General features: G+C 40.5%; 1 protein-coding gene across 3 annotated transcripts in view; it reads right to left on the reverse strand.

Annotated features, from left to right (window-relative positions):
- Positions 1 to 13,804: 13,804 nt before the first annotated feature.
- RASGRF2 (Ras protein specific guanine nucleotide releasing factor 2) overlaps positions 13,805 to 27,688 on the reverse strand; it is a 201,709-nt gene continuing 187,825 nt past the window's right edge. For all 3 annotated transcript variants that reach the window (XM_030567354.1, XM_030567353.1, XM_030567355.1), the window contains exons 20-27: positions 25,601 to 25,661; positions 24,781 to 24,884; positions 23,910 to 23,994; positions 23,063 to 23,260; positions 19,838 to 19,917; positions 18,245 to 18,362; positions 17,371 to 17,439; positions 13,805 to 16,655 (exon numbers count right to left, since the gene is read on the reverse strand). In XM_030567354.1, the coding sequence (XP_030423214.1) occupies positions 16,563 to 16,655; positions 17,371 to 17,439; positions 18,245 to 18,362; positions 19,838 to 19,917; positions 23,063 to 23,260; positions 23,910 to 23,994; positions 24,781 to 24,884; positions 25,601 to 25,661 (808 nt within the window). In that variant the 3' untranslated portion in view covers positions 13,805 to 16,562. The remainder of the gene's footprint in view (positions 16,656 to 17,370; positions 17,440 to 18,244; positions 18,363 to 19,837; positions 19,918 to 23,062; positions 23,261 to 23,909; positions 23,995 to 24,780; positions 24,885 to 25,600; positions 25,662 to 27,688) is intronic.

Below are 27,688 nucleotides of genomic sequence, written 5' to 3' on the forward strand. Positions count from 1 at the left end.
GATGATGGGGGAAGGGGAAAATAATTACTCCACTGGCCAATTCTATTTCATTTAGTGATACTGATAACATTTGTTCTCACAACTGTGCCCTTGAAGGCATAACAAGGGTGAGGCAATGCAGCTCCCTTCTTATATTTATGAAATCAACATTTTCTTTATTTGGCTGAGCCACCAGAGGTTACAATATTGTAAGAAAATAAGAGGCCCAATTCTTAATTGTGATAAGAGTCCTTTGTGCTGCTCCACTAGTGTATATCCAGCCACCTGTGAATCCCCAGCTACAGTGGAGATCATTGATGAAATGGAACCAACTCTATCGCCCCTTCCTCACAGCTGACTGTTTCTATCTGCCAGAACAGTTCCTTAGGGCTGCAGGCAGCCTGGCATTGAATAGAGAGCACTGGGATAGCATAAGCCACCTCCACCCAACCTTAGTCCTGATCTGAGTGGAACTTGGCCAGCACAGAGAAATGGGCTCAGGTAACCTTAAACAGAAAGGAAAGAATCTACAGAAACACTCTGTTTCTTGTTTGCAGTCACCTCCCTTACCTTGAATTGTCTCTTCTTTAGGCAGAGGAGTCCAGCAATATATGGCATATACAAGATGGGGCATTGTTAGTAACCACTGGTAAAGGACATATCTCCAGCCTGTGATTTATCTATGATATTGGAGAGGAACAAGAGAGGTTAATTGGCACTATCTGCCAGAGTGTCAGGCAAGTAAGGAACTCCTGATACTTCCCTTTGAATTAGCATAAACTTGCTAGCAAGTTTCAATGTTTGTACTAATTTTATAGCATATTGTATTAATTATGGAGATGGTCAAAAACACCTTTAATTTTTCATAGGAAATTTTAAAAAATGTTTGTGTGCTGGATGCAGAGACCCCAGAGAAGCTATCTGGCCATATGGAGTGGGGTCACTGGACCTATAAAGGGTGGCCACTGAGCCCATATCTGCTTTGATAGAAACCAGCAAAGGAGAGGAACAGCAGGCTCCTGTTGCATTAATTTAGATGGCAAACACACCATAATTACTCCTCTCTTCCATATCCAGAAAGCTAGATTATTACTGTGCAGATGTCTTTGTTAGGTAAATAAAGCAAGTCCTCACTCACCTCTCCAGCACCCGAGTTCGTGCGGAGTTGGTGTGGGACACACAATTCTGTCAGAGACCAGACACCAATGCGTTGATCAACGGGCTCACACTATCCTTCGCTCTAAAAGCTTTAGATTAAGTGTGGCGCCTTTATTAGGGGTGAGCATCAGTATTTATACACAGAAGTAAACAAAGTGATTAACAAAAGATAATGGTCATGCATAATCAATTAAGATTTTACAGGAAAAGCAAGTTAACAAGTAAATGCATAGAGATAAAGGCTAATGGCTACTTGAGAAAGGGGGTGTCATGAGTAGTTTGCAGGTCAGTGTTTTGTTCAAAAGGGTTCAGGAAGGATTATGCAGAGACAGCCAGTCTGGGTGTGTTTTGGCTCCCCAAAGTTCACCAAAAGTTTAGACCCAACATCTTGAGCCTTTACTTTATCTTTGGCCCTGAGAACTCCATTCTTCAGTTTTAGAGTTTCAAGTGGTCTTGGCCCTTTCTCTTGGGCTGTACTCATTTGGTCATGTTTGGGCTCATAATGCAAGCACCACATAGTAAGGCCCTGATTAAGTAAAGGACTTAAACATGTGACTAAGTCCATCTCTGTTCAGCAAAGCACTTAAGCCCATGATGAACTTTAAGTCAACAGGACTTAAGTGTGTGCTTAAGAGCTTTGCTGAATACTGAATAGGAATGGCCTTAAACACATACTTAGGACTTGTCTACACTGGCAATTTATAGCACTGTAACTTTCTCCCACGAGGATGTGAAAAAACACCCCCCTGAGAGCAGCACTTGTGGAAGTTTTTTGTTTTTTAAAAGAGTGTTGGGAGAGCTCTCTCCCAGCGCTGTGCTGCGACCACACAGCCATGTTAAAGCGCTGTCACGACAGCACTTTAGTGTTGACAGTGTAGACTAGCCCTTAGTTAAGCACATGCTTAAGTATTTTGTTAAATTGGAGATTATGAGAACAGATATACCAAAAAGCCCACAACCTGTGATCATATGTCATAAACAGATAGCTAAGGGTTAACGTCTCTTTCACCTGGAAAGAAGTAATCTGAAACACCTGACCAGAGGACCAATCAGGAAACAAGACTTTTTCAAATCTGGGTGGAGGGAAGTTTGTGTGTAAGTCCTTTGTTCTTAGTCTTGTGCCTATCTCCCTCTCAGCTATGGGAAGGATTTCTCTATTTCCTGCTTTCTAATCTTCTGTTTCCCAGTTGTAAGTACAAAAAGATAGGGGTTTTTTTTGTAGTTACATGTGTATAGTTGCTGGAGTGTTTTGAATTGTATTCTTTTTTAATAAGGCTGTTTATTCATATTCCTTTTAAGCAATTGACCCTGTATTTGTCACCTTAATACAGAGAGACCATTTTTATGTATTTTTTCTTTCTTTTTACATAAAGCTTTCTTTTTAAGACCTGTTGGAGTTTTTCTGTAGTGGGGAACTCCAGGGAATTGAGTCTGTGCTCACCAGGGAATTGGTGAGAGGAAGAAGTCGGGGAAATCTGTGTGTGTTAGATTTACTAGCCTGACTTTGCATTCCCTCTGGGTGAGGGGGGAAGAGAGATTAGCTCTCGGTACTTCTGTTTTCCAAGGCTGGAAATGGGGAGGGTGGAATCCCTCTGTTTAGATTCACGGAGCTTGTTTCTGTGTATCTCTCCAGGAACCTGGAAGGGAGAAGGGAAGGGAAATGGTTTATTCCCCTTTGTTGTGAGACTCAAGGAATTTGGGTCTTGGGGTCCCCAGGGAAAGACAACAGAAATACTTGGCAAACATATTCACAGGTTCCCCCCCGCACTACAGATTTCCAAAGAATATTAAAATCAATGCATCACAAACATTGGCCTGACAACAATTCTTTGATATTTCTAAGGAAACAACTGGAATATTAAGGAACAGTCAACACTGCTACATTTTCATCTCTATCTTGTGCTGAGGAGATGCTGATAGCTGAGTTGTGCTAATTCAGCTGCTGCTCAGATAAATGCCATCTGTCCCTGCACAGGGAGTTCAATCACAATTCAGCAATAGTGTTTGCCCCACAGAAATATTGCCATGTGCTTGGTGAACAGAAAAAGTACCAGTATGGACAGTGAATCAGGTTATTCATTTTTCATGGAAAAGCCTTTCTAATTGACTTGTTTGCTTAAAAGAAAAGCTCTAAAGTCAAATCTCCATGAGAGAGAATTTATTAGTAATCAAAGGAATTAGGACAGTATTGAGAGACCAGTAATTATCACATTATTATATGTATCGCAGTAGTGACTGGAGAGCTCAATTCTATTAGTTTTACATTGGACAAACAAAAAATGGGCAGCGAATGGCCTTTCCTAAAATGGAGTTGACCTGTACTCCCTGTGGAGAATCAGGAGCATCCAAACCCTTCTAACGAAATAAATACTGTACACATTCTAGTGATTATCTAAAAAAACCAGCCATGTTACTGTAGGTTGTGTTACAAACCATTAGCACTGGAGTATTGTAGTACCATTGTTTTACTTTCCTTATTAAGGTACAGAGGTGGAAGTAGGCTGGTGTTAACTCAAGTCCTTGAAAGGGGTGACAATTTTGTCATATTACTTCATACCCCTTTTTGCTCTTGAAACTTTGGGTCTTTCCAAATGAAGATCATGGCTTTGCTACAGAAAAGCAATATCCTCGGGCTGAGAAGGAGTACAGTGCTGTTCCTTATGCATAAAGGCCTAGCATTTCTGTGGGAGGCCAGCACTCTACCAGGCCACTGCTCTTCTCTTAACTATGCACCCCACGAACAGATTTCTCCAATATTTGATATTTCTCAGGGGAGACTGTTTCCTTTGTAGGACAGAATCACAATGATAATGTGAGGCTCATTTAGAATTATAAACCCTGCAAAAAATCAGCTCTTAGGCTGCAAATGTGAGGGTATATGAAAGGGTAGTGGCCTACACAAATGCAGGTGTCACAGACACCAAGGCCCAGATTCTGCAAGCTGATCCATGCAGGTGAAACTCTACACCCATGCTCTTTGCTGCAGCGAAAGGAGCTCTGCAAAGATACTGAGAACCAGCTTGTATGATCAGGGTAGGCTCTGAGGCAACAACAGAAGAAACCAAAGATCTTTCTCAGAGAGCTGCTCTCTTGGAAAATGGAATTAAAATATAAAATAGTAAAAATATGCAGCTTATTTAAGAACAGGAATGGAATAAATAGTAGTTTTATTATGAGGCTCATGTGGGATCTGGAATAGAAAAACAAACCAGTTTCCAGGCTATATAAATGAAGGAACCCCAAAGGAGAGTAGCTCAGGGGATACAAGCCTCCATGAGCAAGCAGAGAAAATAGTTTGCTTCTCACTATATAGGAATTAGACCATGCTCATTGCCTTGGTATTTGAGGCCCAGATCCACAAAAGGACATAGCTGTTGCAACACTCCTAACTTTTATGTGCCTAGGAAATCAGAGGAACAACACTGCAATCCAGAAAACTTGAGTTAGATGCCTAAGCTCACAATACAATGCATGGGGAGAGACAATGGATGATAGAGGATACTGTCTTAAGCCCCTCTGGAGAGGGCACCTAACTTCAAGCTGCAAGGAGACACCTACCTCTGCTTAGCCAACCACAACCAGGACCCCTCTTCTGGAATCAGATGGCTATGTCATCTCTTGGGAGAATGAGTTAGGTGCCTGCCTCATTCAACACAAAACTGCTTGAGGAGGAGAAGGAAGTGGTGGTGCCAGTACTGCCATCGCCCTGTCATGGGGGGCTCCACTCACCGCTTGTCTGGTGACTCCTCCTGGTTACTCTGTGGATTAGCTCTCAAGGTCAACACCTCTTCTCATGATTGCACATTGTCACAATGTCTCGCTCTGCAGCTCTTCTCTTGTTCCAGGGACCACAGTGTCCTCTTCATGATTCAGCCTTCCAGCTAGGTCACTCAGTGTTTCTCCTCTTCCAGGTACAGTTCTCTAAATTCTCTGTGTTACACTATAACTATAACAGGATCTTATAAGAGGGATAAGGACAAATCCCAGGTTTATTGTAAATACAAGAAAAGAGACAGAAATCAGGGTATGCAGTTCAATATTTCACTACTGTTTCTTATTCATTCACATACTCATTCATACAAGTTCTGCAGTTGTTATAGTTACCAGCTTAGATGTTGCTCATGGCAGAGTACTGGCCAGGTAGCCTGTACAGGAGGAGGGGAGTAGAGTCCTTATCAGATGTGCATCTGACGCTCCTGGAGGATGGTTGCAGAACCGGACTCCAAGTTCCTGAGTTTTTGGTTCTGTTCTTATAGGATTTTGTCCTTTTACAAGTCTATGGGAATTGCTTCATCCTGCTAATGTTTGTTTGAGGTGATTATCAAACAGTAGGTGGCACATCCCCGATGACTGAATGTCTGAGTGTTATTTTGTTCTTCAGAGTCCTCAGCTCTCCATGGGGGGTGGGGGGAGCACTTGGGTGGATTCCAGTTTGCCCTCTGGGGGTCATCTGGTTGTTCCCACTTGATACTTCAGCCGACGGATACTGCATTCCTAGGCTGGCACCTCCCTGATTATTCATGTAAACCAAGCATTCATTCACACATATTCCTTCTTTTAATCACATTAACATACATAGCAAACAAGTTAAAAGCTGTGTTCTGTTTGGAAGAACAATTACAGTTGTTTTTGAGAACAGACTCTTTCTCTCAAGATGTGTTAATACAATTAACAGTTTGGTCTTGCATGTTTCTTACAGAGAGGGAGAGACACAGAAACAGAAAAACAAGAGACCTAAGCTGTGGGGAGTTCAATTGAATTCCACTTTACCCCTTGTCTCTTTTGGCCTCAGACTAGTTACACACATACACTTTATGGTACAAAAATTCCCTGATATGGTCCAACATCTGTTGCTCCCACAGTGACCCAGGAAGTCTTCCAATTCACTGCCCCATGTCTGATTTCTGCCACACTCTCAGTGGCTGGTAGGGGAACCCGGGCCTACTCACTGCTCAGGGCTCCAGTCCAGGGACCCTCCACTCAGCAGTTCTGGGCTTTCCTCTCCCAATCCTCACTGCTCCTTCCCTGGACTGCTTCCTACAAATCCTGGTTCCCCTCCTTGCTCTGGGTGTACCATCTCCAAACCCTCTTCCCATAGAGTGAGTGCAGCTGCCATATCCCTGCAGCCTCCAAACACTCCTCCCGCTTCCTAGGGATTGACTGCCCTTTCCCACTAGTAGCTGCTATATAGTCCCAGCTTCATGGCTTTATAGGCCTTGCCTGTTCCTGCACAGCTGAACCTGTTTGAAATCAATTCCCTGTTCCCTGGCTCTTCCTCCAGCTGCAGCTTGTGGAGCTAATAGGCCGACATGGCCACTTTAATCCCTTCTAGTCCTCTGTGGGCTGGACACCCCATCACACACTCACATGGTAACTTTTAGCCCAGTGGTTAGGGTATTCATCTGGGATATGGGAGATCCACAGTCAATTACACCCTCTGCCTGCAGAGAAAAGATTTGAACATATGTCTTCCCCACCTCTCAGGAAATTGCTGTAACCACAGAGTTACAAGATGTTCTGATGTGGGTCTCCCTCAATCTCTCCTGTTGAAGCTGTTCCATTTTGGATAAATAAAGAGTCATTGGGCCAGAAGGAGAAGGAGAATGACACTGTAGCCTGGTGATTAGGGTTCCCAAATGGGTGGGCCAGGATCCAGTTCCTCTGCTCCAGTGACACTTTAGTTATTGAAGCAAATTGGAACAACTTCAGCAGTAGAGATTGAGAGAGCTAGCCACATCAGACTAGCCCATCGCTCAGTGATTAGAACACTCTTCTGAGATGCGAGAGACTCCTGCTCAAATCCTTTCTCCCAATCAGGCAGAGGGGGACTTGAACCTTGGTTTCCCACAATGCAGGTGAGAACATTAACCACTGAGTTAAAAATTATAAGGTGAGCCCCACCTATTCCTCCAGCCAGATTTCAAATGGGCCCTGGGCTGGCTCAGGGACCCATATGTGAGTTAGGCAGATGAACACCTGTCGTCCTCTATTCTGTGGATTGCTCTGGGGCTTAGACAGTACATGGGTGTCTGGACACCTAGAATAAGGCAGCAGAGTGCATACCCAGAGGCAGAAACTTAGGTGCGAAGGGAACTTTTACTGTAAAAACTTAGGTGCTAAGTGAGTTTGGATGCCTGCAGCTGAATCGGAGTTTTGTGCATCTCAGAGGAGTCTAAAAGTGGGACTTGGGCATCTCAAACTGGAGATTTCATGGTACTAGCAAGTCTATATAATTTTACAGTGTATTTAGTAGTCATTTTCTTTCAACAAAGTAAAATATAGAAAATGATACCCCTCTGATAAATGTGTGTTAAATAAGTGATGGACATGTTAAACAAAGAGAGAGAGCATGAGAAAGATACTTAAAACAATTCAGCTCCTCAGCAGTGGATTCAATTAATGGTTAAAAGATGAAAAAAGCTTGAAAATCAAATAGTTTTTTAACACCCAAGTACTTTTAAACAAAACCATCTGGCACATCTTTCAATTTTTTCCCCACACTGAAAAGATTTGACAAACATCAAGGCTTAGTTGCTTTCTCAGCTGATTTTGGGTTTATGTGACATTCTGGAAAGTGAGAAAGATTGTTGAAAATATTATTGCAAAGCACAACATATAATTCCTGATTCTGAGGTGTGTCATTCATTTTAGGAGCCAAATTTGCCTCCATCCCACACAGGTCTGACGTTCTCTCACTGTTTATTGCTTAAAGCTATTTACTTCAGAGTTTTAAAAGAGCTGGAGGAGGAGCTCACTGGACCGTTAATGATGAATTTCAATAAGCCTTAGAACGCCGGCGAAGTTCCAGAAGACTGGAAGAAAGCTAATGTCATGTCAATATTTTAAAATGGCAAATGGGATGACCTGGATAATTATAGGCCTTTCAGCCTGACATCAGTTCTGGGCAAGATAATGGGTTGGGTGATATAGGACTGGATAAATAAAGATTTAAAGGAGGGCAATACATTTAATGACAATCAATATGAGTTTATGGAAAATAGATCCTGTCTAACTAGCTATCTTTTTTTTTTTAATGATGAAAGTACAAGGTTGGTTGATAACTGTTTTGGGTTGATGTAATAGACTTCTGTAAGTCATTTGACTTGATACTGCATGACATTTGAATTAAAAAAACTAGAACAATGTAAGATTAATATGGCACACATTACATGGATTAAAAACTGGCTCACTGATAGGTTTCAAAATGTAACTGTAAATTAGGAAACATCGCCAAGGAGATGTGTTTCTAGTGGGGTTCCGCTAGAAGCTGTTCCTAGCTGTACACTATTTAACATTTTTATTAATGCACTGCAAGAAAACATCAAATCCCTGATAAAGTTTGTAGGTAACACAAAATTTAGAGGAGTGGTAAATAATGAAGAGGATGGGTGACTGATACAGTGTCATCTGGAGCTCTTGGTAATCTGGATGTGAGCAAATAATAGGTGTTTTAATATGGCTAAATGTAAAAGTATAAATCTAAGGACAAAGACTATAGGCTATACTTACAGGATGTGGCACTCTATCCTGGGAAGAAGAGACTCTAAAGAAGAATAAGGGATTGTGGTGGATAATCATCTGAACATGAGCTCTCAGGGCAGTGCTGTGGCCAAAAGGGCCAGCATGATCCTTGGATGCACAAACAGGGGAAGCTTGAGTAGACTAAGTTATTTTATCTCTGTATTTGGCACAGGTGCGGCTGCTGTTGGACAACTGTGTCGAGTTCTGGTGCCCACAATGAAAGAAGGATGTTGATAAATTGGAGAGGGTTCAGAGAAGAATTCTGAGAATGATTGAAGGATTAGAAAACATAACTTCTAATAATAGAATCTGTGAACCCAATCTGTTTAGTGTAACAAAGAAGTTAAGGACTGATTTGATTGCAGTTTTTAAATACCTACACGGGGAACAAATATCTAGCAGAGAAAAATAATAACATGATCCAATGCCTGGAAGTTGAAGCTAGACAAATTCAGACTGGAAAAAAACTGGTGTACATTTTTAACAGTGAGATTAATTAACCATGGGGACAATTTAGCAAGGATCCTGATGGCCTCTTCATCACTGACAATATTTAAGTCAAGAGAGGATGTTTTTCTAAAAGATCTGCTCTAGGAATTATTTGGGGGAAATTCTGTAGAACGGCAGTTCTTGAACTGTGGGTTGTGACCCCCTTTGAATGGTGTGGCCAGGTCTGGATTAGACTTTCTGGGGCCCATAGCTGAAGCTCGAGCCTCACCTCACTGCCCAGGGCTGAAGCCAAAGCCCGAGAACTTCAGTTCTGGGGGCAGGGCTCAGGTTGCAGAGCTTGAGTTCAGCTTTGCCCCCCACCCCCAAGCAGTGGGACTTTGGGCTTTGGCCACTTGGAGCAGCAGGGCTTGAGTGGGCTCAGGCTTCCATCCCACCTCCTGAGGTTGTGAAGTAATTTTTATTGTCAAAAGAGAGTCATGCTGCAATGAAGTTTGAGCACCCCTGCTATAGTATGTGTTGTACAGGAGGTCAGACCAGATAATCACATTGGTCCCTTCTGGATTTGGAATCTAGCAATCTGTGAACATGCTGACTCTTCAAATGCAGATAGTAGAAACCTTTACAACCTGTTAAAGAAATTAATCTAATATAGGGAAGGGAGGCTGGACGGATTTGTGGTTAGCACACATAACTGAGTCAGGAGCTCTAGGTTCAAGTCACTTTTCTTCTCCAGTCAAGTCACTTTTCTTCTCTGTGCCTCAGTTTTCCCATCTGTAAAACTGAGATGATATAATACTTGCCAACCACCAGATCGTCACACAGCCAGCACTTTGTAAAAAAAATGTGACCCTAATAGCCATGGCACTCACATCACAACTTCAGTGATGAGAGAGAATCCTGTTGAGGAGGACTCTACACTGTCTTTTGGAGATGATAATTCAAGAAAATCTACGGCACAAAACCCTTCTCAAAGACAGAGGATATCTAGACCTGGAGGAATAAAGATGATGGCGTGGTCATGGAGCTATAATTTTTATTAATTGTTAATAATGATTATACCGGAAAGACAGCACAGGGTCGAGGATTGTATATGTATTTTTCCTTTAAGTCTTTAAAACCAGGCTGGCAGAGGTTGGGAAGAGACCAGACAGAAGCCTCTCAGAGAAGGAATATGAGAGTGTGAGAGAGAGAGAGAGGTTTATAATACTATTTTCCTTACTTTAATAAAATTAATTGTTCAGTGGTAAAGAAGACTCTTTCTGTGACTCTTTACCATTATCAAAGGAGGCCACTAAACATCTTTGGAAGTAATGTTTTATGTCTGGCTCGCCACAACAGGAGGAGGGGCATTGAGGGAGCAAGAGTGAAAGGCGCTGGCGAGCAGCCCCTCTCCTCAGCACGTTCCCCTGTGAGCCATTGAGTTTCCACTAAGCAATCTCTGTTAGTGGAAATGTTGCTTCAAATGGCCTTAATGCCCTTCTGTGACTTCTATGCTCATGACCAGGAGTGAGCTGTAGGGGGCTTACAAGGCCACTGCACTCTCCAATCTGCAAGGCTGAAAGTGACAGGGCAGAGTTTTGCGTGATGTATTTTTCCCCCTCCTGGTTTTTCTGCAGGAGCAGATCACTGGGCCCTAGAAGTTCCTCATACCTTCCAGCCAGTATGTTCCGAATTGGAAGCATTTTACTCTCCTTTATGACGTCAAGATTGCCAAACCCAAACATTCAAAAATCATAACTGGGACGCCAAAAAAATCACGAGATTGGAAAGAATAATGAATTCGGGGATTATATTATTTGCTGTCTGGGTTTTGAGCTTATGAGTCATAGTTTCAAGTTTTTCTCCACCACTCTGAAGGCTAGAAGCTTATTTTAAAAAACAAAAACAAAAACCCAATGGAGCTTCTCACATAATTACCTGAACTCCAGGAGCTCGAGCTCTAAGGAAAACACCCAATAGAGTGATGCTTGTGATAAAAATCATGAGCTGGAAACGCTGACATATACTTATGCTCTACCTATGCCTAGAATGTCCATGATAGCCAGGTTTGAAGCAGAGTCTTTGTTTAAATGTGTTGCTGTGAATGACGTGAATTTCTTTTAACAGAATAAAACAAGATTTTCATTCTTGTTTGAAGTATGGACTTGAGGATAGTAATTATATGAGGATGTTATTAGGCTGAACTAATATCTCATGTTAACATGGTTTCCTTGGAGAACGGAATCTTACCAGTTTTGTGATTGGTAACATGGAGAGGAGAAATTCAATTTTTGGTAACTTTGCACATTGCATTACATTGTTTACGATGCACAAGAGGAAGGGTGTATTTTCACATTTGAAATTGTGCAGCTCAAACCTGTGAAACTTCTTCCAGGTAGGAAGAAGAATGACTTGAACAGCTAGTTCTATCTAATGCATGTCATCTATCTTATGTAGGTATTTACATCAGATGCTTCACTATGGTATCTTAGCTCCTCTAGTTATCTAGGAAACAGGCTCAATCCTCTGCACTGATTCCTGTCTAAATCAGTTCAAACTCCAATGAAGTCAATACAAATTTCAAACCAGCATAAATGAGCAAAGGATGATGTGCAATAAATTATACTACTTTCCAGCAATAAAAGAGGAAGAAACTTTGCCTGATTGTGCCCTGCATTTTTATGTCCTATCCCTACCTCCCCAGTGTTTGTAAAAATGACGCCATAGCTGGAGTGGGGAAGTGAGTTATATTCCACTTTCTCACAATGTTGAGATAAAAATTAAAAGCAGCAAACGAGAATGTTTGGAATTCAGAAAAAGAATCTTTAATTTGCATATCTGCACAATGCCCCGCCTGATATGCCTTACTAACCATTCAAAGCAATAACTGGGTGTCAAAAGAGCAGTTACAAGTACATGCAAAAACAGCTGGGTGTGCATTAACATGATGAGATAGATATTAATACATCTGTCAAATAAATACACAGATCTTTCACCTAAAGAACAACACTCCAGACTATTGCAAAAAGAAAGGTCCAATGAAACAACGAAAAGTGACCATGAAAACCGTAATACATGGGGACATGTGACCTTTTGGAGCCAAAAAACTGAAAGTGGCAAGTGGCTGATAGGCAGCAAGGGCTAAATCCTGAAGTTCTTACTTAAGAGAAACTCCCATTGAAGTCCAATAGATTTTTGACCGAATAAGGACTGCAGGCTTTGGACCATAGTTAATAGAAATGATGAATAGTAAGACATGTCTTTACTAATCAGTTTTAAACCATGTATTTACTTATCATGTAACTGAGGAGAATAAAAAGTGGAAACATTAAAGCTTTATTCAAATAAAAAAATTTAAAAAAAATTCAAATAAATATGATTATTTAGGAAAATCCGACATAATGAATATCTACTGAAATCAAAACTGACACAATAAAAGTTAATAAATACTTTAAATAAATAATTCAGGAGTTTCATTTTAACCTATAAAATAACTACAGATTTTAAGGACTATAGAAATAAAAAGTAGAGGATGGGGGCATTGTTTTGTTTTTCAATAATGGTAATATTTTCATCAGTCCCAGGAGTATCAGTCATTACAAGCTTACACACTTAATGTGTTACTGGAATTGCTGAAGAAAAATGATATAGTTAATATGCAATTCGACTGTAAACTAAACAGGTCTATTTACTTCTCCTTTGTGCTCAATCATGGGCTCAGTCACACTTACAGGGCAGGAGGGAAGGCTCTTGGACTCTCTCCTCCCCCTTGTGTATCCCTGGAGCAGGAGGGCATACACTGGCCTAGTGCCAGATGAATGCATCTACGCTATTTGGAAAGTCCAAAATATACCAATAGCAAATATTTGGTATTTTACAGTTCTATTTATATCCCTGTTCCCAAAGAAATGGGTTACACGTCCATGGTCCATTTTATGTTGAAGCAGGGTACGATTTTTATGTTTGGTTCACCAGAATAACTATGGAGGGTTGGAGGGTAAATTTTCCATAGTTGCAAAAGAAGGGCTAAATCTGTCCTCTGTGCAGGTAGCACCACTGAAGTCAGGAGGACTATATGTGAATGAGGTGAGCAGGATTGATCCATGAGGCTTGAAAATACATACAGGAGCAAAGCATGTCCCCTACTTCTCCCCTGTGATGCAAGGCCAAAACTGCAGACGAACCACCACTTCATTCAGCATGTGGGGTGAGGGCACAGAGAAGCCAAACAGGGGAATTCCACATTCCTTGTGCACTGTTGGGCACTGAGTTGGGAAGATTCACAGAAAAGTTGAGTAAATTATGTAGATGCACTTGCCAAAACCTCCATTTAGGGAGCACGTTGGAGGCTTCTGGCAATCACTATATTACAGAGACTGTAGCAACAGTAGAGTGGCTCACAGCTGCTAGATGCATTTGGTTCATCTTACGGGACGGATACCATCCCACAGCCCCTGTGCAGGACCGCTGCATAAAACCCAGGTACTCGGGCGTCGCCTGGGGACAAGAATGTAGTCTCTAATTATGGCTAACAAGATGTGTGTTCACCTCTTTATTTAGTCATCCCTGGTATTTTAAGAAATATATTTCATTAGCAATCCATCTAGATTTCATAGAATTGTAGGACTGGAAGGGACTTCAAGAAGTCATCTAGTCCAGTCCCCTGCACTCATGGCAGGACTGAGTATTATCTAGACCATCTCTAACAGGTGTTTGTCTAACCTGCTCTTAAAAATCTCCAGTGATGGAGATTCCACAACCTACCTAGGCAATTTATTCCAGTGCTTCATATATGTCGGCATCATTTTCTGGTGGTGGGAAGACAGGACTAGGATCCAAGTACTTCAGAGATTCTAATCCCAGCTGTTCTACTAACTGTGGACAAATCACTTAGGATCTGACGTTTCAGCGGTGCTGAGCAACCACACCACCTATTGATTTCCAGAGGAGCTGTGGGTGCTCAGCATCCTTAACCACTGTATCTTAGTTTCTCCATTTGTAAAAGGAGGAGACACCACTTATCTCCTGTCCTCCAACTGGTTTTGTGAGGATTAATTAGTTGTTGAATATTCTGAAACTGTAAAATGCTATATATTGGTGGTATATAATTTATGATAATATTTGTAGCAACACAGCAACAAACTTAGTCTAGATGTACATAGTATGTGTAAAAAAACGTGATAAAATTAGGATAACGAGGTGGACACCTAGAAGAACCTTTGCCTGCACCTCAAGAGCATGACTGACGAGAGCTCCCCAGACCTACAAAGCAGATATGCAAAATGGTATACAGGAAGATGAAGTAGTGGCCAACAGGTTGTGCCACTAAGGTCTGTTAGGACACCTACAGTTGTTTACATGTTTTGTGTGAATAGAGATAAAATAAAGGTCAGCTAGGGACTTGCTTTTAAGACTAGTTTTACTGCTTCTATTTTCCACTGTGTTACCTTTAGGCATTTTATGCAATTGACTTATGGCAATTCTTTTTGTATTATGAATACACAGAAAGCACATAGTAAGTTGGCTTTATGGTCCAAATAACCCATGCTTCTTCTCTATCATGCATCAGGATACAATCAGCTTCTTATCAGTCACTACTGAAAAGAACAAGCAACTTTTTGAAAAAATAAAAAGCACCTATAATTAACACTTTCCATCTTCACTTCTTCACCATTCATTAATCAGAACTATTTAAAAATACTTCTGGAAGTTTCCCTGTTTCTTTTCTTTAATGAGGGATTTACCAGTATTTCTTTGATATTTACTCATGCAGTTATTTACAAAGATGGCCTACTAAGGTACATTTATAAATGCTAGTGTTTACACTTACAACAAATGGAATTTATTGTGAAGCTCTTAGCTGGGCTAACAATGTAATTAAAGTGCAAATAAAGACAAAAACCATAAGCCAGGCAGATCCATTTTCATTGTTAACATTCAGAAACTTCACGAGTGTGGTACAAACTGTCAGATCAAATAGGCTCAGGTCACAATCTTTTTTAACTATCTATCTCCCTGAGAAGATTTATGGGAGGTAAACAAATGATATAGCCCTATTTTCTTCAACTGGCTGATAATCACTGGAAAAGTAAGAACACTTCTCCAGCCTAGTTATTAAACAGTGCTAATACCTGCATTTGGTTTATGATATACTGTATAGCATGCATTTTGAGCTCATCTTCCATGCAGCTACAATAGGTTACTGTCAGGAAACTGTATGAAGAACCACATATTTGCAGAAATGGATTCTACCCAGAATCACACAGTAGCATAGGTTTTAAAAACAGTTACAAATAGCATATTTTCTCTAGAAGACACTCATATGCAAATGATAACTTCCCCAAATAAAATTATATTTCCTGTTTGCTGGCACTCAAATTTCACTGTAGAAAAAAGATTTTGGAATTGATCAGCTGAGCAAAAAAATAATGCTTTTTAAATAATTCATTTAATGTAGAATAAAACAGTTAACCCTGCTCTCTTCATTGCTGAGCATTATCCATTGCCAAACCAGGCAAGCATTCCTCCTCCAGTGTGTGTAGCAGGTGCTTTATAGTCACTGAACTGTCAGGGATGCTGTAGGTACAGAAAATCAGAGAGCCTTTCTCAGGAGACGATGTGTTAAATGACCAAGTATCTCACTCATGATATGTTTATGAATGTGGGCCAACCAATTCCAAATATAGCTCCTAAACTCAGATAGTTCAGCGGATGCTCCCATGGCCTGCAACTATTAACACAGTTCATTATTTTCTATGCTGTAAAACTCCTCATCATGTATTGGTGAAAACAATATTTACAAAGTTAAGTTAGTTAATTGGTAGCATGTAAAACCTCCCACCTTAAAAAAGGTTGATAACATATTTTAAGACCTGATTATGCTATAAATGAAAACATTCAATTTATAACAAATACTTTGAACAACATATGCTGTAGCGAAAGTTCTTAGATATCCTGCTATCACTGCAAGTTAGTAAATGATTCTTAAGCTCCTATTGTTTGCAATGAATACAGTATAATGACAGTGGATTAATCCGATGAATGTCTCGATACACATTTGATAAGCAACCTGTGCCAGATGAATGCCATCTGCATTTGTCCATTTATCCTAATCTAACAGAATACTGTACCTACATCTAAATTTGTCCCCTTCTCTGCCCCATTAGGATGGCTGCAATGAGTAGCTATTCTCATGAAAGGCTTCTGTTTTTTATTAGATGCATAGTCCTTTTGGCAAAACATTATCTTTGCAAGGTAACAATCATTCAACCCTCAAGTCTGAAGCATTTTGTCTTTCACCTCCAGCAGCTGATTTTCCTTGTCTGAGAGGGAATTTCTGTGAGGCTCTCTCTCCCTTACTGGAAAAGAGAGTTTGCAATCTTCTCAATCTGTCCCCTTGGGATCTGTAGGGCATGGCATGCATAATTGTGTTCATTGCACTAAAAATCTGCCAACTCTGGGACGAAGCTCATTCTTCAGGCAGGGAGTCTGGGTTCAATCTTTAGGGATAACTCATACAGAGTATCCTCATCTATGATGAGGGTCTTGTCGAGTAAGTAATGAGTGACCTGAAATACAGAAAACAATTGCAACATATAATTTTGAAACTGAACAGATTGTATATTTTTAATTGAAGTTCTCTATTCTCCCCTTCCCCATAACAGCCAGTTAGCAGCTTCAGTCCATTTCAGACAAATGTTGGAATCATCTCTCATGTTCTGTTTTCTTGGTGAAGTGGAATAGTTAAATATATGTGGTACAAAGTATTCAAGCTATTTAAAAAATCTCTCTCTCTCAGTAAAGGACAAATCCTCAGTCTAGTGTCCAACCCATGTAGCTGCTCTGGGAACTAATGAAATGTGGGAGAGAGGGGAAGGAATCTTCCCCTAAGACCACAGAGATCTATGCACCTACTTTCTATGTGCTGGCATCCTCTGTGGAGCAGAGCCCATACTGCGCTGGGGTATGGAACTCAGTGGCACATTAAATCCTGCCCCTCTGACACAGCAGAACTGCACTGACTCCTCTGCCAGGAGGAGCCACACTTGTTGCAGAGGTGGAGGCAAGATTTGCCTTCATGTGCAAACTCTGAGAAGAGAATGTTATTCTATCAGCCTATCACAACCCAAAATATCAGGACAAATTCCATTGTTTGCCTCCCACTTACTGTATGGAAACAAAAGATATTAGTGTTAGCTTTGGACCCCATCTGTGTATCTTTTTATCAATAGCAGGAATAGCCTTCATCATAGTGCCTGTGATCAGCATCACACACTACTGTACCTTTTGTTGATGTTCTATACGATAGGAGGTCTGCTGGAACTGGCGTATCTCCCTGATAATATGAGATATCTATCAAAGGAATACATTTGTATAAGAAAATGTTCTACTTATGGTCTATGCTTTAACTTGAACATATTGGCTTCAGTGAAGCTATGCCAGGAATGAATTTGGTCCAAAATGATACAGCTTAACCTGGGGGTAAGGGCTTTGTGCTTGTGGCTTTGAGGGGGGGCATTTACCTTCCCAAATCAGCCATTTAGACTATTAAACTGTCTCAGATGGATCACCTTGTCCCGGCTTTCTTTACTCAGATAGCCTCTCCCTTCTTCCCTCAGGTAACTTCTGCAATGTGCAGTCACAAACATGGCATTAAACTACAGTCAGCAGAGCAGCTGGTGTCAATATTTCTCCAAGGCTGGCTCTAAGGAGCTCTGAACAACAACATAGTTTGGAAGGCAGAGAGAATCAACCTTTAAATGCTTTTTCACTTCCTTGGGGAGCAGGAGTCCTAAACATACTCTAAAATAGACTCCGTCTAAGTGTTGCTTCCTGATGAATTATGGTACCAGGTTGGCTACATTTTTTTAACCATTTATTAAACCCTGCAAGCCTAGACTAGCTGCTTTTCTTCCTGAAATTTTCAGCTGAACAAACTGAAAGCTAAATTGCAATACTCCTTGGCTTGCCAGCAGGTGGTGAGAGAAGACCATCCAGGGATTCAAATGCAAAAGATTGCTTTCAAGCTTCTATTTTGTATTATGTAAATATATTGTGTAATCTTGCAATTTGAATTCAAAGAAGTCCTAAGTAAATCAATGTTAAACTTGTGCACTTAAAAACCTGTAGTGGAAACATGTAAGAAAATAAAAATTACCATTCTCATTTTGGAAAAATTGACAAGGCCTTCCTCAGTGAAGTTTGGTGTTCCTTCTTCAATAAATGCTAAATCTGTCAAGTACATTCCAAGATAGGGAACTGCAGGGGGATTACAACTGCAGGATGAGAAATTGATTATATTTTACTAGGATTTAATTTACAGACTGTTCTTTTTATACATTATACAAACATCTACTTTTTTTTCATTACTTAAAATACTTTTACAAGTTGGGCCAAATTCACAGGTTAGTGTAAGTGGAGCAGATGCTCTGGCTTCAGCTGAGTTGTACCCACATCTACCAGAGACAAATTTGGCAGGTTGTGTCAAAAGCTATGAAAGAAACAATGATGATGTGTAGTAAAAGCCACAATGATAACACCATGCAGAAAGGGGGAAGGCATTGGAGTATGCTCTAAAACATGTTTCAATCCCAACTGACAGAAAATTTCAGAAATAAATCCAATGCACATCTGAAAATACTTTGGGCATGTCTCCAAGGCTTCTCTAACCTTCTGAGGTACTGTAAGTATTTTACTATCAGCAATACATTGTGTATAATTTATGGCTCATGTTGAGTAATATGTTAGGATCTTTACAACGCTGGTTTTGTAAATATTTAAGATGTTATGCAGTTGAAAACACTCAGATTTCCTAACTTTGGAAATTCTGCTAGGGAACAGATGACTTGTTAACATTTTCCACTCTGAGAGGACAATGCTGCTGGGCAACTTTCCTAGTTATGTTTTCACCTTAGTCCAACTTCCTGCTGACTTCAAGAGGACAAAGGTCATATTATACTCTGCATGGTTATAAAAGAAAAAATAATTACAAATAAAGTTATTAGCTAGATTAATTGAGAAGTGTATATGGGTCAGTTATCCAGATGTTATAAGTCAAAACAACTTTTTCTCTTTTAAAACAAATGTATCTGATTCCTGACAATAGTCTTCTCCAGGCCAAACATGGGCATTATTCACTGAACTTTTTGTCTGTTTTTTTAACTATATACTATATGAACAGTAGATTAATTCCTTAATGCTCTCTCAAGATCATTCAACATAGTTACTGTAAATCAGCCTGGAAGATCCCTTTTCCAGGTACAGCTCTTGGAATGAGTTGTTGTGTGTGCTCGCACTTGGAGATAACAAATCTGGAATGAGAGCTCTTTGGAGCCAGTCATGTTGAACTTTGGGACTATTAATGTCAAATAGGCACTATCAGAACTGAGTAAAATGTTTTTGATTAAAGAACCTTTATTTACAAAGCTGGTCTTACACTTATTGAAAAAGTTTATCAGTAAAAGAAAAGCCCTCAACAGTGAGCATTTCTTAGAAAATAGTAGTTTAATTTGCTCCAGTAATTCCCCAGAAGTAACATATTACTCTATAAGAGGCACCAAATTGCAGTATACTCAGCAAAACAATGGTGTCCAAATAGAATAAAGCCAGCTTTATAGATGTTATTCAGTAAAAATATTGTCCAATATAATTTTCATTATAAAAGCTAAACTTAGAGCCAACTCTTATCTTTAATAAGTGCTATCCAACATTCTTAACCAAATACTATTATTGCTAATTTAAGAAAACATACTTTTTGAGTGTTTCTCTAAGGTTTTTAAATCTTCCCTCAGATGACACAGTCTTCTGAAGTTTGTCCATGAGAGCTTTTGTCTAGAAAAAGAACAAATTACAAGTTTCACCCTGTGTGAAAACTGACTTTGGTATTGGGGTAAAATTTTCAAAAGCACTTATGAAAATACCACATCTGAAAACAGATCTTAACGAATTAGAAGCCAACTCCCATTGACTTCAATACATTTAGGCTCCTGAGTGACTAAATGAAGAAATAAGGGGGCTTGAAAAATTTACCCATAGTTGCTTGAGGAATGTACCACATGCTGGGCAAAAATCATTTGAGCAAATTCAAAAAGAATAGGACCATGAAACTAATATTCAGCAGTACAACCTCAGTTGCACCGCATAAGAGGATATTTGGGGCCCAACCCTATGAGATGCTGCATGTCCTTAATTTCCATTGAACTCAGTGTGAACTGAGGATGTTGAGCACCTCTCAGGAAGCACTCAGAACTATGAAGGACAAGCCAGTAGCTAGCATGTGGGTGAATAAGAAAGTTGAAGTCAGAAAAGAGGAAAAACCAGACTGAAGCACAACAAAGGAGCAAACTAAGTTTGGGACTACTCACAAGCTTAACGTTAAGCATGTGCATAAATCTTTGCAGAACTGGACTATAAATTGATTAGTGATCACCAAATTATGCTTTCCAAAAAAGGTTTTTCTCCTGCATGAACATGACATTCATACAATGTTCAGGTTGACAGCACTTCAGAGGTACAAGGGAATGTTTATTCATTTTTAAAAATTAACACTAGAGTTTAAAAAAAACATGGAAACATTTTGTTAGTGTTAATCTTTCATTAAAGTAGTGGGTTGGGTGGTTTTTTTGTTTTCTTTTTAAAGAAAAGAAGATGGTCCCACCAGGGGAACGCCTGAAATTAGGGCGACTAGTGGAAGCGTATTCTCTAAACAGCCTCCAGTGTGGGGCTGCTCTAGGGCCCTTTGCAGAGATTAAAGCTGCCTTCCCTTGATGGTAAAACCTAGAAGAGGACATGCAGTTGTATGTCCCTGCCCTCCCACAGCTGAATCAGACCAGATGGTACAGGTAGGGACATTTTGCACCCTCTTGAGTTACCAGGGGTGAAGTTTGTCCCAAGAGTGTTGCTTTGACATGGTAAGGTTCCATATTTCTGACTTCAGTAGGTCAGTTGCTCTTGTGCACAAAAATTGTAACTAGTTTGAAAGAAAGAAGAAGACGATGACCACCACTACCCTAGAAGGTTTTATTGCACTTTGAGGACAGTTGAACTGGTTTCTTGCGGAGTATTTTAAAATGCAGAAACAATATTCTGCTGTAAAATAAAATAAAATAAAATGCTATTTTAGACTTCATTCAGTATAGAACATATAACATGGCCTATTCTGAAATTGTCTCTATTTGTCCAGGCCAGCTTCTATGTCATTAGTTTCCTTGGGGTATGTCTACACTGCAGTGTAAGCTCAGGGTTAGTAGAACTTGAGCTAGCAGACCCTGGGTTTGTTAACCTATCGACAATAATTTGTAATCACAGGTTAGGAACTGCTGAAGCCAAACATGGGACCTAGCAACTACACTGAGTTTTGCAGATCCGAGTCCAGTCACCTATATCCCAGACTTCATAGCGCTCTCCCAAAATGTGGCTGCTGTAGCCCTTTATTCATGATGCATTGTGGGAAATCATGACTGTCCAGAGGACAAAGAAAGTCGGTCATGGCATTGTGGGATACTTTTGGCAGAGTCCCAGAGCATGAGTCTAGTGGGCTGCAACTACAAGGCAAAGTAATAAGACTTGAACACTGGGTCCCAGCTTGATTGAAAGACTTGGACCCTCCACCTCATGGGGTCCTGGGACTCTGGGTCTGAGCCCTGGGTTAGCATAATTTGTGTGTAAATGCAAGGGGGTTTAGGCTTGAGCCTGAGTTGGAGCCCTGGGATTATACTGCAGTGTAGATATACCCTTGTTGGAAGTCTCAGGCCAAAGGCTGAATGTGCAAAGAAGATACGTCTACACTGCAATAAAAGACCTGCGACTGGCCTGGGCCTGACTCAGGTTTGCAGGGCTCAAGCTAAGGGGCTATAAAATTGCAGTGTAGACATTTGGTCCTGGGCTTTCTGGGACCCCAGGAGGCAGAGGTGGAAGAGGTGTCCCAGGGCCAGGACTCCTGCCCAAGCTCAAACATCTACACTGCAATTTTATATTCCTGCAGCCCGAGCCCCACAAACTTGAGTCAGCTGACACAGGCCCACTATGGCTGTGCCATAGCTCTTTTATCACATGGTAGACATGACCACAGAGAGATTTAGCCCCTCAGTTTCAGTCTTCAGGAGCACCTTTCATGAATTCTTAAAGTATCTTCAAAATTAATTAGGCCTAGATCCTCAAAAAGGTATTTAGATGTCTAACTCCCAATTGGAGTTAGGCACCTATATACCTGAGGATATGGGCCTTAAAATAATTTAAAAAAAATAAATCAAAGAAAACTATTTTCCAAGGACAACAGCACCTGAAATTGGGACTACATTTGAGAAGCTCAAAAGAAAAACAAAAATCATTTTATGTTACTGGACAACGTTTTTTATCCCACCACAATGCTATTCTTATTCAAAATTAATATATAGCTAACTGTTCACATCTGAATGAAGCCAATCTAATAAATGTAGCATTTAGTTTTGTTAAATATTTCAATTCAATATTTTAGGGTCAAATTTTGCCTTCAGATATATGCACATGCAACTTCCAATGAAGTCAATTATTGCTTAAGATATTTAATTAATGATACAGACATTGAAAATGAGTAAAATATACAAATGTTTGAAATGAAATAATAATATCCACTGAAACCCTTAATGATCAAATTATTCTTAAATGTAAATAAATCTAGTTAGAATGTAGTTATTTGGGCCTCTTTATTATCTAGGTAATGCATCAACAAATGCAGGAAAGAGTCCTGTGGCACCTTATAGACTAACAGACGTTTTGGAGCATGAGCTTTCACGGATGAATACCCACTTCGTCAGATGCATCCGACGAAGTGGGTATTCACCCACGAAAGCTCATGCTCCAAAACATCTGTTAGGCTATAAGGTGCCACAGGATTCTTTGCGGCTTTTACAGATCCAGACTAACACTGCTACCCCTTTGATACTTGACATCAACAAATGAAATGCTACAACCATATTTGTAGAAGTGTCTTGCTCACCTGTTTAGAAACTTTAGCCCAGGTTTTCTTCAGTCTGTAGATTGCACTTCTGTTGAAGGCTGATGTAATTTCTAACATACCATTGTAGTTGTGCATACACCGACAAATATCTGCCACTGCTACCCACTTCTCAATTGAGTTAGCACGGGAACCGACATCAGCATAGTTCATAATTTGCGAGGCAACAAGGTTACTCATCTAACCAAATAAAATGCCAAAAATCCTAAAATATTTTAATATAAGCACTTGCAAACAACATTATTTAACAAATAGAGGGAAAATTAAATGAGGTGGCAGGGATTGTAGCTCGTAAGTAATAAGGCTGAGAAAAATGTATGTTGAAAACACTGCCAGAGGACAGGGAGAAGAACAGCGAACTAAGGGGAAGGTAACAAATGCAGCAAAACAACCAGTGAATAATGTCTCAAAGCCAGCAGTAATGTTGCTATTGGTGATGGCTTTTCGCAACATGTAAAGAAAAAAAGTCAAGGGTAAGAGTATAGGTGGAGACTCAAGCAATAAACCAGATGATGATAATTAACTGGTGTTTTTATAGTTTCATACTCTAAAGAGAGAACTTAATTTCTTCTGTAAGCGGTAGGAGATTTCAGCATAGTTCAAAAGGTTCTAATCCATTAAATTTCTATTGAACCGCTGACTAGCAATTCTTTACACGCTTTCTTGGTTTATAAGGTTAATCACAATGAAGCTGTAACATTCAGCCACTAGTAGATCAGAAATTATATCACAATGTGGAGACAGACATTTATACTGTATTTATATTTCAGAGTTCATATACCATGTACAGCATTCCTAAAAGGCATTCTCCATGTTTATCGTTACTTACATCATTAAAATGTTGGCTGGTTTTCATAATGTATGGAGTTCTTTCATTTTTATCCAATTTCATCCAGCCTTGCCCAAGAAATTCTCTGGAAATCAAGGTGAAAAAAAAAATAAAGAACAAAAATGAAAAAAAAAGTCATTTATAAATGCAGTACAAAACCCTGGTTAGCTCAAATGGATTTCAACTACACCTAGTTTTACTGGACACTTAATATAATTTTCCACTGTAATTTCAGCATTTCACTGTGCCATTGCTAGAACACTGTATGGCTGTAAACATTGTTGAGGACATTTAGTTTGCTTTCAGTTTTTTCTGTTCCCTGTACTCTCAATTTTCAGCAGCATGACCCTATCTGAAACTATTACTTAAATACAGCACCAGGAGCTGACAAGATGAGATTGATGTATGGAGGGGGCTGAGTTGACATTCACTTCTCCAGAGACTGGGCACTTCCCCACTATGCTCAGCCTTCACTAGCCCAAAACCTGAGATTGTAGGTTTGTTCTTAATTTTCCAGGGGCTCTCAAATGCAGCAAACAGTGACATATTAATGTAAGATTAAAGGCTCAAAGAAAGACTGAGTAGGATATGTAATTCTATAGGAAATGTATTGCATGGTTCTCATACAGCACACAAATCACAGCGACAGAGATGTTACTGTTCTCAGTGTTCTTGAACTCAGTCTTTCATAACATAAATGAACTATCAGAGATCCTAAGCGACAAATAAACAAGCCTAAGGATACTAACCAATTATATATGCGCACTTTTTCACAGGGATATCAATAGCATGAATCAGTTGAGTGCCTAAAACTACTAGTCAGAAAGACTCTTAGAATATTCACTTTGATCATCCTTGAGAGAACACTTACTCATAGGGTATGCTTCTGAAAACTATGTGGTCTAAGAGAGTTATTTGCTCTGCAAGCTCCATGGCTGACAAAGTTTCAAAGCACTCTGGTTTTGGACATTCTGACTGCAAAAATAAAAAGTACAAGAATAGTCAATGATTTCTGTTTACAACCAATTTGTTTCCAGAACACAAGATATTAACTAGCTTTATAGGCATTTTAAATCACAAATTACTACACAACTTCTAAAACACTAACAACATGAAGTCCAATCTATGGAGTCTGCACTTACTGCATTTCCTGTGTGCCTCAGGTTTGCACCAGCGCACGTACAGGGTAAATGAAAACATGCTGTGGACAGATAATGGCTGTAGTTGAGGATGGGCCTCCTTACTGAAGGCTAGAAGTGGCTTCTGAGCAGCCATTTTATCATGGAGAGATGATATACACCTGATATCCTAGTGATACACACCTGATGCAGCCTGAGATGAGAAGGTGTAAGGACTGCCTCTTGCTCAGATGTTTCATTGCCTCATATAAATGCATGTCTCCCCCATTTTTGGCCAGTATAGCATCTGACTCCATGAATGTTAGCAATCACAAATTCATAAGTAAGTCTAGAGGCTGTGACAAGCTCTCCTTGGTTATGTGTTTTAAACACTTATTTTCTCTTCAGTTTTAAATATTCAGATATATGTAGCAGACCTCAAGTGCAGATATAAAGAAACAGTAATTTGGTAGAAATATGGCAGTAAGGTTGCAGTTGAATACATTTTAGTGATTTACCCAGATTTCATAATCCTCTAAATTATCTGATGAATAAATCTTTGGATGAACTCACCATTTGAATTATATCCTCTATTTTTAAGTGGGTATCATCTTGATCATCCTGAGAAAGAGCCCTGAAAAATTAAGTGGCAGAACATCCTATATAAAGAAAATTATCTATGGTTATGAGACTATTTTAGCACAGTTCATTGACCACATTAATCTAAAATAAATGCAAAAGCTGCAATTGAAAGCCCCATTTAAAAAAAATCCTGCACCGAACAGTTTTATTTTTGGTTGCGGAAAACATTGTGGAATAATGTACAGGCCAGCACTGCCCGTGAAAATGCTCAATTGCTATCCCTGGAGAATTTAATCCTATCTTCTCTCTCCCAAAGACAGTTACCACATGGATGGCAGCAACGCAATCACTACCATGTTCTCCCACTAATATGTCTAAACTCTTACTTGAGGGACCACCTGCAGTTGCAGTAGTGATAACGTTGTGCAGTTTCCACATCCTTTTTGTCCCTGACTTCTGTGCTGAGGAATGCCAAAGAGGAGGCCAATTGCAAAAGCTCTTCACTGGGAACTGGACTAGGCTCACAAAAAAAATTGTACACAAAACACCAACCTGCCATTTTATGCAGAGGAAGATTACGATTTATTGGGGCCCTGGGCACCAAGAACTTTTGTGGGCATCCCACCATTGCCCCTGGATGCCATGGGCTCCCCATCCCCCATCACCTCTGGGCTCCCTGGGCTCCCCCGCCCACAGAGCCAGCTGCCTCTGCCTAATTTGTTTTGAAAGAAGTGTCAGGGCTGAGCTTCAGCAACCCCTGGCAAAAATTAAGCCCTGGCTGGGTGATGGCTGCTGGCTGGGTGCTTAACTCTGAAGGCAGTGTCACCACCAGCAGAAGTGGAGAGGTAAGGGTGGCATAGCATGTGGTGTATTGCCATCCTTACTTTGTGCTGCACTGTGCCCCCTGGCCCCTCTACTCACCTTCTGTGCCCACGTGGGGAAACTGACCTAGATGCACGGAGTGGTTGGCACTTCTGCTTGCTCCCCCTGCAAAGGCTGTTCCTCAATGCCCCTGTAGGGGTGTTGGGGGAGCGGGGAGCAGGGAGTAACAACAGGGCTCCCTGCATCCAGGCCACTTTCTGCACCTGGGTGGCGTAAGGGACGGGCAGGAGAGCAGCAGCTCCTGATGCTCGCCTCAGAGCACAGCCCAGGTGGGGAAAGTGACCTGGATGCACGGAGTGCTTGGTGTTGCTCCTCACTCACCCATTCACAGGAGGAACACTGGGAGGAGAGAGCATTATCTGTGCATCACCACTTGCCCCATCTCCTGTTCTTCCACTGGGAGGAAGCAAGGAGAAATCTGAGTGCCCCACATCCATGACCTCTGTGAGTTTGCAGTGCTCTCCTGCCAGCTGGTAGAACACACCTGTCATAAACAGATAGTTAAGAGTTAATGTCTCTTTTAGCTGTAAAGGGTTAAGAAGCTCAGTAATCCTGGCTGACACGTGACCAGAGGACCAATAGGGGGACAAGATACTTTCAAATCTTGGTGGAAGGAACTCTTTGTTTGTGCTCTTTGTTTTGGGGGTTGTTCATTCTTGGGACTAAGAGGGGCCAGACGTCAATCCAGGTTCTCCAAATCTTTCTAAACCAGTCTCTCATGTTTCAAAATTGTAAGTAACAGCCAGGCAAGGTGGATTAGTTTTATTTTTGTTTTCTCAACTTGTAAATGTCCTTTTTTGCTGAGAGGATTTTACCTCTGTTTGCTGTAACTTTGAACCTAAGGCTAGAGGGGGTTCCTCTGGGCTATACAAATTTGATTACCCTGTAAAATATGTTCCATCCTGATTTTACAGAAATGATTTTTACCTTTATTCTTTAATTAAAAGCTTTCTTTTAAGAACCTGATTGATTTTTCCTTATTTTAAGATCCAAGGGGATTGGATCTGGACTCACCAGGGACTGATGGGGGAAAGGAGGGGGGATGGTTAATTTCTCCTTGTTTTAAGATCCAAGGGGATTGGATCTGGACTCACCAGGGACTGATGGGGGAAAGGAGGGGGGATGGTTAATTTCTCCTTGTTTTAAGATCCAAGGGGATTGGATCTGGACTCACCAGGGATTGATGGGGGAAAGGAG

Source organism: Gopherus evgoodei, chromosome 6, assembly GCF_007399415.2.
Source record: "Gopherus evgoodei ecotype Sinaloan lineage chromosome 6, rGopEvg1_v1.p, whole genome shotgun sequence".
NCBI classification, from domain to species: Eukaryota; Metazoa; Chordata; order Testudines; family Testudinidae; genus Gopherus; species Gopherus evgoodei.